This window comes from Microcebus murinus, chromosome 21, assembly GCF_040939455.1.
Source record: "Microcebus murinus isolate Inina chromosome 21, M.murinus_Inina_mat1.0, whole genome shotgun sequence".
Taxonomy (NCBI): Eukaryota; Metazoa; Chordata; class Mammalia; order Primates; family Cheirogaleidae; genus Microcebus; species Microcebus murinus.
The window spans coordinates 2,546,298-2,559,306 of record NC_134124.1 but is presented as its reverse complement, the minus strand read 5'-3'; the positions used below and the strand labels follow the sequence as shown (position 1 = coordinate 2,559,306).

The following is a 13,009-nucleotide window of genomic DNA, read 5'->3' as shown; positions in this document are numbered from 1 at the left end:
GGCTGGTCTAGAACTGCTGACCTCAAGCAATCTTCCTCCTTTGCCTCCCAGAGTGCTAGGGTTACAGGCATGAGCCATGTACCCAGCCATGTCATCTATTACGTATTTTTACTGACTTTCTGTCTACTTATTCCATCAGTTACTGAGAGGAGTTTTGATATCTGCTTATGTATTAATGGATTTGTCTTATTTCTTCTTTCAGAAAGTTTTGTCAGTTTTTAGTTCATATACTTTGAAGCTGTGTCAGTAGGTAAATACACATTTAATATTCCTGTGTCTTTCTGATGAATTGATCCTTTTTTCGTTATGAGATATTCATCTTTATCTCTGCTGTTAATGCTTGTTCTGCTGCTGTTAAGTCTACTTTGTCTGATATTCATACTACTCCAGCCTTCTTTTAACTTATTAGTAGCCTCATTTATCATTTTCTTTTGTTTTACTTTTTGTCCATCTGTGCCTTTATATTTCAAGGGATCTTATAGGCAGCTTATAATTGGGTCTTGGTTTATTATTTAGTCTGCCAGTCTCTGGTATTAATCTTAGAGTGTTCAATTCTTTTTTTTTTTTAGTGTGGTTCTTGATATTAATATTATTTAGTTTAATGTACCATTTAAATGCACCATTTGTTTTAAAACTTTTTTGTAGAGACAGGGTGTCACTCTTGCCCAGGCTGGTCTGGAACTCCTGGGCTCAAGCGATCCTCCTGTCATAGCTTCTTGAGTAGCTGGGAATACAGGTGCTTGGCTTTCCCAGACTTTTTATGGTTTTAAGTTTTACATTTAGACCTACGATCTATTTTAAGGTAACTTTTGTATATTGTGATAAGATGTCAGTGAAGTTCATCTTTTTGTATGTGTGTATCTAATGATTACAGCATATTTATTTAAAAAGCTTTTCTCTCTGCATTGAGTTGCCTTTGAAATTGCAGCTGACTATTTATGTGTAGTGTATTTTTGACTTTGTTCTTTTTCATTAACATATTTGTCATGGTACCAATATGACCCTGTCTTAATTATCTGACTTTAGGACTTATTACTGCAACGTCAATCCTCCAATTACATTAATATTGTTCAGTGTTGCTTTGGTTTTTGTAGGCCCTTTGCATTTCCGTAAGAATCTTAATATGAATTTTATGATGAGCTTATCAATTTCAACCAAAGAAGTCTGGGATTTTGATGGGGATTGCACTGGGTCTACAGATCAATTTGGGAAAAATTGATATCGTAACAATATTGAGTCTTCTGATCTGTGAACCCCTATTTCTTTCTATTTAGGTCTAACTTAATTTCTTTCAGTAATGTTTTGTAGTTTTCAATATATAAATCTTACACATCTTTTGTCAGTTATATCTAAGTATGTGATTTTTCACTATTATAAATGAAATTTTATAAAAATTTTCAGATTCCTATTTTTACTTGCTATCTTATAGAAATACATTTGATGTATAATTTTATGTTTTATCTTGTAATCTTGCTATATTTACTTAATTTTAATAGCATTTTTGTAGATACCATAGAATTTAAATTTAGGTGGTTGTATCATCTATGAATAAAATGTTTAAAAACTGGATGCCTTATTTTATATTCTTGCTTTATTGCACTGGCTAGAACCTCTAGTAGAGTGTTGAACGGCAGTGGTGAAATAAGACATTCTTGCCTTATTTTTGATCATAGACGGGACAACATTCAGTTTTTTACCATTAAGCGTGATGTTCACTATGGGCTTTTTGTAGGTGTCATTTATTAAGTTGAAGAAATTTCCCTTCTATTCCTGTTTGCCAAAGAGTCATTACTGGGAATGAATTTTGGATTTTATTGAATATTTTCTTAAAAATCTACTGATACGATCAGGAGTGATCCTGAATATCTTTTACACTAACATAGAAGTTCACTGGTTATTTGTTTCATGATGTCAGAGTTACCTCGCTTAAAAATGAGTTAGATACCTCTCTCTCTCTCTCACTCTCTCTCACATACACACGTTGAAAATATGCCATATCTGTTCATTGCTTGCTTATTTATTTATTTTTGAGACAGAGTCTCACTCTGTTGCCCGGGCTAGAGTGCCATGGCATCAGCCTAGCTCACAGCAACCTCAAATTCCTGGGCTCAAGTGATCCTCCTGTCTCAGCCTCCCGGGTAGCTGGAACTACAGAAACGCACCACTGTGCCCAGTGAATTTTTTCTATTTTTAGTTGTTTGGCTAATTTCTTCCTATTTATAGTAGAGACAGGGTCTCGGTCTTGCTCAGACTGGTCTCGAACTCCTGAGCTCAAGCAATCCTCCCGCCTCGGCCTCTCAGAGTGCTAGGATTACAGGCGTGAGCTATTGCGCCCGGCCTTCATTGCATGTTTAAAAAAAATAATTAACTGCTCTTATTCCCTCAGAATAAAGGTGATTGTTTTATCAGTGAATGAAAAAGTAACTGCTTTCCTAAAAAATAAACTCATACTAGGAAACCAGCATTTAAAAAATAATAGTTTCTTCATTGTGTCATACATAAACTTTAAAGAGTTGGAAAAAGAATTTTCTATTCAGTTCGTTTGAACCTATTTGCTAAAAATACTAAAACACAGCTTTTTAATATCCTCTAGGTTCAACTTCAGTAGAAACTTTTGTGTAATTAAGGTACAGGATTGGAAGTTTGGTATGGTTTAGTAAGTGTAGGACCTCTTCCATTTGTGTAACTGTGTCTTTGTGACATCCAGTGAAACAAAACATCAAAATAAGCCAATCTTAGTGTCAGATATTTGAAGCACTATATTTTTGTGTGATAAGGAAAGCTTTTGTTGTTATTAATAAGTAAAATTTAAAAATTACTCTAAAATATTTAATTTTTATCTTATACAACACATATATTACTTAAGTAATAATATACATGTTTTGGAGATACAGATGGAAAAATTTCTTAGTAGTGGAGTCACATGATCAAAAAAACTTGGAGACCAACTCATTTCTCCTACTTGTACTACTGCAATAACTTCCTAATAGGTACTTTTACTTCTTTTCTCAAAACTGTTCTCCACTTAATAGCCAAAATGGTCTTCACAGCACGCAGGTGTGGTTGTATGACTCTTCTGTGTAGTAAGCTGCACACACGCATCTAATAGAGTCTATAAGGTGTATACGCTGTATGACCCAGCTTCTTAGGTGTCAGTCTCATTTCTCACCACTTTTCTCCCTGTGCTTTTTCTTTTACGCGGACTTCATTAAAGTCCCTTATACTATCTGTGCTCTTCCCTCCTGGCCTTTATCCACGTTTTTTCCCTCGCCTGAATTCTTACTACCTCCTCCTTTCCCAGTTCACTTCCTGCATACCTTCAAATCTTAATCTGAATGGTGCTTCCTCAGGGAAGCCTCTGCCCATCTTCCTCGCTAGCTCTCACGTACACAGTTATCAACTCTTACATAAAATTCTGCGTATGGATTTACCCTTCATTGTACTTACCACAGTTGCCATTTTGCCTTTATTTGTGTGTGTAGTTTCAAAGGTAGTCATTGATATTATTCAAATAAGTGTAAAGGTCCTAAGGGGCTGTTTTTGCTTATCATTTTGTTTTTTCTGTACTTGGACACATGAGTGAATGTTATGCCAAAGAGTTTGGGTTTCATCCCTAGGGAAAACAGAAGAGCCATTCTCCAATGAGAATGAAAAAAATAAGAGAGCGATGGTGACACATACTAAGACTTGAGCTTTGGAAGGGTAATCGGGAGGCTGTAGTTGAGGAGGAAAAAGACTAGAGCCAGGCCATTATAGATGAAAAAAATGAGAACCCAAAGTCTTCACAGTGTAGGTGGAGAATGAGAACCATGCTGTTGAAAAGAAATGAATGAGAAAGAAAGAAAGACCATTTAGGTAGCTTAATGCTTTTTGTATTAAGCTCTGGGAAAGTCCACAATGGACCATAAAATTGCTGAAGGTGATCCTGTGGGATCATTACATTTTCTTTCAAGTACTTGAAGCATTTTTACGTAGTTTGAAATATTTTTCACTAATGAACCTTTCTCTTTTCGTGTCACTTTGTATAACTTTATTTTTCTTTTTCTTAGGAATCCCAGCAATCCAATTTTGGCCCTGGAGAACAAAGTAAGTATTTCTTTTCCTCTTGGTTTTTAAGTTAAGCTATTTATTAAATATTTTATTCTCATGGTCACATCATATACATTGCTTCAATAATTCTTTTGTGTGTCTTCTAATTTTTGTGATCTGAAGAGTAGTGATGAGTTGAGCTGAATTTTGGTATGCTTAAAAATAATCAACTGTAGGCCATTGGAGATTAAAAAAAACCCACTTTTTATTGAATATTTAACTAATAGTTGAAAGTTCATGAGTTCAGTTTGATAGGTACCTCATAAGCTCAGTAGCCATTCTTCTGTCTTTTCACTTCCTTCATGAAGATACTTGTTTTTATGATGGTAAAACTCCAGGGAAGAAGAGCTCATTTTAACTGACCATTCCTCTTCTCTTCCTTATCTACACAACCCTTATTTATTGTTCCTTAGTCTTCTGGTCTGGATAGAAAGTCTGCTTCACTCCCCATCTCTTGACTTTTCAGAAGAACTTTTGAAGGGAAGATAGCCTTAGGGAATTCAAATATAGTCCCCCAAATTGGTGGCTGTGTAGATTGATGGTAGTCAGGAACCATTGCAAATGTCTGGGCTTCACCATATAGCGCTGTAACAAAAGAGATTCTCTTTTTGCCAAGAACAGTAACTTCCTAAATGAGATAGGTTTGTCCTGTTCATAAGGTTATTTTGGAAGATGAAAATGTGGAACTTTTTAATCCTTAGCTTGTTATCTTTAGTGACCTTAATGCAAAGAGCTTAAACTAGAAGAACATCTCTTTTAATGTTAAACTTTCTTTATTTGGATATCCATTTCTTAGTTCTTAAAGCTGTTGTTACAGGAAAAAGGGACCTGACATTGTTAATATGCAGAAAATGGCTAGCTATATAGGCTAGAAAGTTTACATTTTCTCTCTTCTTTTAAGGATGGTTCATCCTTACTTCTCCCTCTCCACCATTCTCTCCCCAAACCTGTTGGTGAATGGGATTATAAGTGGCATCTGCTCTGTTACCTTGCATTTTTTACATAGTTTATTTTAGAACTATTTATATCTGAATAAAGCCCCAGCTCATTCCTTTTAACATTAAAATTGTGTTATGTTGTATGAAAGTATCCTAACTTATTCAACTAGTCTCCTATTGATGGACATTTAATTGTTTAAAGTTTTTGCTGTTATAAACCATGCTAAAATAAACATTTGTGTGTGTGTGTGTGTTCCTCAAGATAAACCTGTAAAGAAAGTTTCTTTCATTGGAATTGCTAGGTCAGTAGCAGTACAGTTACAGTATTGATATTACCAGATTGCTCTCCAAACAGATTACATGAGTTTATAGTCCTTCCAGCAACGTGTGAGCATGCCTGTTTACTTTCCCTCTACTTACCAGTGTCTCTTATTGTTGTACTTGAAAATGTTGCTAATTTGATGGATGAAGAATCATATCTCATTGTTTTGATTTATATTTCTTTGAGGATAGATGTTTTACATAGATATTTTACAGTCTAACTAGCCATGTTAGTTGCTCATTTCTACATTCTTTTCATTCTAGAAAGATATAATCCTTCTAAAACTTCAAATGGGCACCAGTCTAAATCGTAAGTTTATTGCTTAATAAATTTAATTTTTTTTTTTTGCTAAAAGTTATGTGTAATATCTGGATATATTTTGAACAATACTTAAGATATACTTAATAGTAATAACACTTAAAAATACTTAATCTTTTAAGGCAGGAGTAAGTAAACTTTTATGTAAAGCACCAGATAGTGAAATATTTTAGGCTTTTGGAGCCACATGGTCTGTGTCCTGACTATTCAGCTCTGCCATTGTAGTATGAAATCAGCCATAGACCATAGTGTGGCTGTGTTCTAATAAAACTTTCTTTATAAAAGAAGAAGTGGGCTAGATTTGGCTTGTGGGCTATAGTTTGCCTATCCATGCTCTGAGATCTCAGTTTTTTCCTATCTCAGAGGTATGTATGTATATGTATGTATGTGTTTGTGTGTTCATTGATAATTTGAATTTAATTAAGAAGTCATAAGAAAAGACAGGATTCCCTTGGATAACATGGGTTTGAAGAAAAGATTAAAAAAATTTTTTTAAAGACAGGATTCTTAGTAAGCCCTTCATTTAACCACTAGATATAGTATATTAGAGGAACATAGTTTGTACTGTCCTTAGGTTTTCTTGTTTTTATTTTGTAGGCAGAACCAGAAATATATGTCAGTGTAATAGGGTCGTGTATTGGATAATAAATTCTACCTTAAAGGATGACGGCCTGAATTTCTAAGACTACAAATTAACTCAGTGATTAAAACACAATTCTAAAGAAACTGACCACAGTACCAGTTCTCTATACCATAGCTGTCGTTGTAACCTCAGCCTGGTAGCCACTTCAGCTGAACACAGGAAGAGCTAAGTGAGAATGAAAATACATGAATACGAGATGTCTCCCCTCACTGCTAAAGAACTCAAATTATAGTCCTGTTTATCATATTTATTTATATGCATAGAACTGATGTATGCCTACCATATATGTGCATATCATGTTGGTTGCTGAGGGAACAAAAGCATGCAGGGCCATGAGCAGTCTGGTAAAAGCTTTGACATACTCACATGTGTAAACAGGTTCATTGAACTGCCATTATTAAATCATAAGGGCTGAGAGAATTCAGAGTAAGTACATTTCCTTAGAGGAAATCAGTCATAGAGATGCACCAAGCCCTTGTCCAAAAGAAAACTTTTTCCCCATCCTGCTTAATAGGGCCAGTCTTAAAATACTTTTCATAATTCCATAGTCGTGTGGTTACTTTATTTTGAGGTGATCTTTTGTGTAATGCTTTGAACTTAGGATCAGATTTAGAAATGTAAGTTAGATTTTGAGAGGAAAGTAAAAGTAGTTATTGGAGTGAAAGAAGATTTCCTTCCCACTGATTGGAAACTGTCATGAAATTTTAAGAAGAAAGGTAACGAAACTGTTATTGGTAATTAGAAATTGAATATTTTTCTAGTTGCTGTTCTCCCTAAGCTTCATATTAATTTTACCTCTCCTGTAAAAAGACAATGTTTTATGGGTTGTTAAGTAGATTTTAAGTTCAATGGTTTTGATTTTATGGCATTAAGGAAAATTTAAATCTTTAATTTTATTTTCAAAACAAATTCCAGAAACTATGAGCTTAAAGTACTTGTCTGTGTTTTTTAATTGATTTGAATTTTGATCAAAGATTTGCAACCTGGAGTTTTAAAAATACATGCATGATCATTTCTGCTATATATCCAAGGCTCTTACCCAAATTTTTACTTCTACAGAGCACACTTATCTTTCGTAGCAAGGCATTTGTGAATTAGGCCTTTGGCTTAGGAAATTGTGTTCTGGTTTTCACAGTTAGCCAGTTGTCATTAGTTGTACAAAACTCTCTTTATGGAACATTCGGAACAAAAAAAGAGAATTGCTTGATGCTTTCATTTTATCTCTCTTTTTTGAATTTAATATCATTCTAGTGGATTATTGTCTATGACTATGTTAATTGTTTTGATGATAATGAATATGTGTGCATGCAATTAGAAAAAAGTTGGAGATACAGAGAAAGTGGCTTTCCTTTATTTAGAAAAGGTAAGTATTTTACTTGGGGAAAAGTTAGAGCTTATGAAATGGTTTCCTTTTTCAATTTTTGCTCTTATTATGAACCAAACCAGACAGAATAAGACTTAATGGGGTTTTTTTTGTTTTTCAATTAAATTTTTGGCTACGAAAGTGATTATTTCTAGAATTATTGGTAGATAATTAATAATTTGGCATACCATGAAAAAAATGTTCCAAAAATACTAATCCTTTGCCTTTTCCCTCTAGTATGTTAAAAGATGACTTAAAACTAAGCAGCAGTGAAGACAGTGATGGGGAACAGGTATGTCTACTGCTATATGATTTTGACAGTTTTGTAGTATGTGTTTTCATTATATTTTATAAAAATTATAATTGAATAATACATTTGTAATCTGGTTATTTAAAATAAGTTTCTTCCTATAAGCTTTCTGACACTGGAATGTTGTAGTTTTCTCCTGTCTTTAAATCTCCATTTTTTCTTATTTAAGAAATTGGCTTACCTTTAACATTTATCTTGGAGACTCATGAACATACTCATGAAGATGGAGATTATTGATAAAAAGAACTATTATCAATTTTTGACCTTTTCCCAGTAATTCAGTTATTCTTTAGGTAAAAACAGTATATGTGTTAAGTAAACATTGATGCATAGATTAGAGAAGCCAGTTTTTCTATTAAGAGTTCAGATATTATTCAGATTAAGCAAATAGAATGCTATTCATTCACAGATTTTCTTCTTATGCTTTAATTTTAGGATTGTGATAAGACAATGCCAAGGAGTACACCAGGAAGGTAGGGACCCTTTTATTTTTGTTTTATTTAGGGGGTGGGGTCAGCCTGATAACATTATAGGGGTATAATAAGTGGCCTTATAAAGTAAATACTGGCCAGGTATGGTGGCTCATTGCCTGTAATCCGAGCGTTCTAGGAGGCCAAGGCAGGAGGATTGCTTGAGCTCAGGAATTCAAGACCACCCTGAGCAAGAGCGAGACACCGTCTCTATAAAAAATAGAAAAATTAGTTGGGCATGGTGGCGCACACTGGTAGTCCCAGCTACTCGAGAGGCTAAGGCAGGAATATCACTTGAGCCCAGGAGTTTGAGGTTGCAGTGAGCTATGATATCACCACTGCACTCTATCTGGGGCACCAAAGTGAGAGTCTGTCTCAAAAAATAAAATAAAGTAAATATTATCAATTATGGTGGTGGTTGTACAACTCCATAGATTGACTGAAAGTCATCGAATTATACACTAAAAATGGGTGAATTTTATGGTATGTAAATTATACCTCAAACTATTTTTAAAAGGTGAGTATTGATAGCTGAGCAGCACATCAGAAACTTTTTAAAGGAAGTATTTACAATGAAGTCTGTATTCATAGAATTGTATCAGCTTAGCAAACTAAACATTTTAAATAAAATTGGATACCAGATTTTGATGTTTTCCAGTTGTCAGTTAAAAAAAAAAAACTTTGGTCATTTATATGTTTTATCTTTTCTAGTAACTCTGAACCTTCACACCATAATAGTGAAGGAGCAGATAACTCCAGGGATGACTCTAGTAGCCACAGTGGATCTGAAAGCAGCTCTGGATCTGACTCAGAGAGTGAAAGCAGCTCCAGCGACAGTGAGGCCAATGAGCCGTCCCAGAGTGCGTCCCCTGAGGTGAGGGAGCAGGGCTGCCGTCCCGGCCCTCACGGCCCTTGGTGATGTCCACTTAAGACTTGATTCAGATATGAAAGGAGAAATTTACGTATTCTGACAAAAAGAAATGACTGTATCTTAGAGGAAACCTAGATAATTTAGTTTCCTTGTTATTTGAACAAATTTGTCTAGATTAGGAATTGCTTGGGATCATGTTGCAGGTCACTAAAATACTGTATTTCTTTAGTTTGGTCTTTATTTTTGTGTCTCAACATGGTAATTGATATTATGTAGTGTTGTTGATAAAAAGTCTTGTATAATTTTATTGTAGCTTGATTAAATGCAGGTACAAGTGTCTCTTGGTACCTACATCATTTGTTTACTTTCTGGAATTAAATGTACCGTATGGTCATTTGTAATAATGCCTTTAAAGCTGGATTCCTAAGGGGAATATTTGCTACTTAAAAGCCATATGTAGCATTAAGCTCATCTTCTCATTCAAGTGGTTAGAGCCAATCAATAGTCGATACTCAGCCCTTTGCTTTTGTTGAGACAGAACCTTGCAAAGTAAATGCTTTGGGTGCATTAGGCATTGCATTTTTTCTTTTTCCTTGTGACCATGAAGGAAGGAGACGGAATTGATATAGAAAAAAGCAGACACATCTCTCTGTTTTTCAGCCTGAACCACCTCCAACAAACAAATGGCAACTTGATAACTGGTTGAATAAAGTGAACCCACATAAAGTGTCACCAGCTTCTTCAGTGGACAGTAACATCCCGTCATCTCAAGGCTACAAAAAGGAAGGCCGAGAGCAGGGTACTGGGAATAGTTACGTTGATCCAGGTGGACCTAAAGAAACGAGTTCTACTACTCCCGGACGAGACTCCAAAACCATCCAAAAGGGATCAGAAAGTGGGCGCGGGAGGCAGAAATCCCCTGCACAGAGTGACAGCACAACACAGAGGAGAACTGTAGGCAAAAAGCAACCCAAAAAGGCTGAGAAGGCAGCTGCCGATGAGCCTCGCGGAGGCCTGAAGATAGAGAGCGAAACTCCTGTAGACATAGCGACCAGCATGCCCTCCAGCAGACACAAAGCAGCCACCAAAGGCTCAAGGAAACCCAATATAAAGAAGGAGTCTAAGTCTTCACCTCGACCTACAGCAGAGAAAAAGAAATACAAGTCAACAAGTAAATCGTCCCAGAAATCAAGGGAAATCATAGAAACAGATACCTCATCCTCGGATTCGGATGAAAGCGAGAGCCTTCCTCCTTCCTCACAAACTCCTAAGTACCCTGAGAGCAATAGGACTCCTGTTAAACCCTCCTCCGTGGAGGAAGAAGATAGCTTTTTCCGGCAGCGAATGTTCTCTCCTATGGAAGAGAAGGAACTTCTTTCCCCCCTCAGCGAGCCTGATGATAGGTACCCACTTATCGTGAAGATTGACCTGAATCTCTTGACTCGAATACCAGGAAAGCCTTACAAAGAAGCAGAGCCACCCAAGGGGGAAAAGAAAAATGTGCCGGAAAAACACACAAGAGAAGCTCAGAAACCAGCCTCAGAAAAAGTTTCCAACAAAGGCAAGAGGAAGCATAAGGTTTGTAAAGGGTTTTTGTTATTATTGTCTCAAAACACCAGCATTTGAAATGCTGTGGAAATCTAAGCAAGCTGTAAAATAACAAGGTGGGTCATGCACCATGAGGGAAAATAGTGGGTAAACCCAAGGCCCCATAGGACCTCTGTCTGTCTCCTTCAGTAAAACAGGAGAGTTTCTAATGACATGAGAAATGGACCAGTGCTTCTGTTCAGAGCGTGTGCTGGCCGCGTAGAGGTGAGAGTGGAGCAGAGGCTGCAAACTGGCCTTTGCAACATTCTTGACATTTTGGTTGCAGGTATCTTTTGTTTGATATGTACTTCCCAAGGTCGTCCCGCCATACTCTTCTGTCTTTACACCTACTTTCAGTGTTAACTGATTTCCAGCTAAAAAAATTAACTCACCTATTTCGACGCATCCTTAAGAATTTCACCGATCTGATATATCCTGTTTCCTAGCTTCTTTCCCTTAATAAACCTCAAAACTAAAAACATTACTGGCACATAGCCAACTCTCAGCCGCTAAATACTTCCAGGGCAATTCAGATCTGGAGACAAAAGCTTCGTATACATTCAATGTCAGCATTTTTTAGATCCAGGAAACATAAAAACTCAAGGATGTCTGTGATCAGAGTATAATGGTCATATAATAAAAAGAGCTAAATAACTTATGTATATAGATGGAGACTGGGGCGAACAGCTTGATCTTTTTAGTTCTAGTGAGTAATTTTTAGAGGAAAGTAAATTTTTAAATAATCTGTATTGAAGAATACTGTAGTTTCTCCTAATAGGCATGTGTGAGTACGATTGAAAATATTGAAAGTGAAGCTTGAACTGGTGAACACAAATAGGCACCAGAATGACCTTATCAGGTGAACGTAGAACACAGACCGCAGTTTCAGTTGACCTGAGAGTCACACATAGGATAGGGAGGGTAGAGCATTTTCTTAAAATTAAGTGAGCCAGAGATATTTTCCTCTCTCCTTTTCTTAAAACCACAGTGCTATGTGCAGATGATATATATTCAGACTTATTAGAATAATACCTAACATTTTTTTTTTATCTTCAAAAATTGAAATGGTTCACATTATTTGAATTTCTAGAAAACTAAAGCTTACTACTTTCCATACTATATAGCTGGTAAGTTTCCATTATTGTAGTATAAGGATGCTTTACTTAACTCTAGTAAGCTGTTTAGGGCTGCCGGTACCTATAGCCCACAGCCTCAGATTGCTGGACTCAATTATGGGATTTAAGTCAGAGAATTATATGGATTAAGAGCTTGTATATGATAGACCCTGCTTTTTAGGAGACAAATGTTTCTTATGGAATAAAAAAAATCGTCCTTTCGTGTTTAAAAGAACTAAATTTTAAAAATAAGATATTTATGGGGTCCTTTAGTAGCTCAGTTGGTGGAGCAGAGGCCTGTAGGGGCATTTGAGGAAAAATAAGGTACTAAAACATTTAAAATATGGTAGAAAGTGAAAGTCCTTTTAAACAAAAGTCCTACTCTTTTGTTTAACATTTTTACTATATATATAATAACAAAAAATCCCCTTCATCCAAAAGAAGTACCCCGTATCTCATTGGCATATACTCCTCCAGAATTTTTAATATCAATACCTATAAGCTATCTACGGCCATACCACCCTGAACGCGCCCAATCTCGTCTGATCTCGGAAGCTAAGCAGGATCGGGCCTGGTTAGTACTTGGATGGGAGACCACCTGGGAATACCGGGTGCCGTAGGCTTAAAAAAAAAAAAAAAACCTATAAGCTAAGTTTTGATTTTATAAAATGTATTAACACTGGGAAACTTCATTATGATTTTTCAGTTTCATGTCTTCAGTAAAAAAAAGTGTCAGGGGCAGTACTTGGAGATAAAGCAGGTGGTACTGAGAGAAGACCTGGTCAAGGGTAACGAAGGATGTACCTTCCTTTTTCTCATGTTTTAATTTGTTTGTCTTTAATCATTTGTGTAAGGGAGCAGACTCTTTTGTTATGGTAGATTATTTGCATTCTTGTGCCCTGATAATTGAAGCAAGGAACAGGCAAACTTAGATTCACCTAGGAAAGTAGCATTGGCAATAGATGGGCCTACCACTTATGTTT

The 13,009-nt window shown here is 35.9% G+C and overlaps 1 protein-coding gene and 1 non-coding gene across 4 annotated transcripts in view; both read left to right on the top strand.

Moving 5' to 3' along the window:
• AFF4 (ALF transcription elongation factor 4) overlaps positions 1 to 13,009 on the top strand; it is a 62,530-nt gene that overhangs the window by 31,059 nt on the left and 18,462 nt on the right. For all 3 annotated transcript variants that reach the window (XM_075996033.1, XM_012762143.3, XM_012762140.3), the window contains 6 exons: positions 4,050 to 4,086; positions 5,613 to 5,658; positions 7,911 to 7,965; positions 8,419 to 8,456; positions 9,165 to 9,327; positions 9,985 to 10,902. In XM_075996033.1, the coding sequence (XP_075852148.1) occupies positions 4,050 to 4,086; positions 5,613 to 5,658; positions 7,911 to 7,965; positions 8,419 to 8,456; positions 9,165 to 9,327; positions 9,985 to 10,902 (1,257 nt within the window). The remainder of the gene's footprint in view (positions 1 to 4,049; positions 4,087 to 5,612; positions 5,659 to 7,910; positions 7,966 to 8,418; positions 8,457 to 9,164; positions 9,328 to 9,984; positions 10,903 to 13,009) is intronic.
• Positions 12,531 to 12,649, top strand: LOC142863380 (5S ribosomal RNA). Its single transcript, XR_012914155.1, has one exon. It is a non-coding gene; the product is annotated as a 5S ribosomal RNA (ribosomal RNA).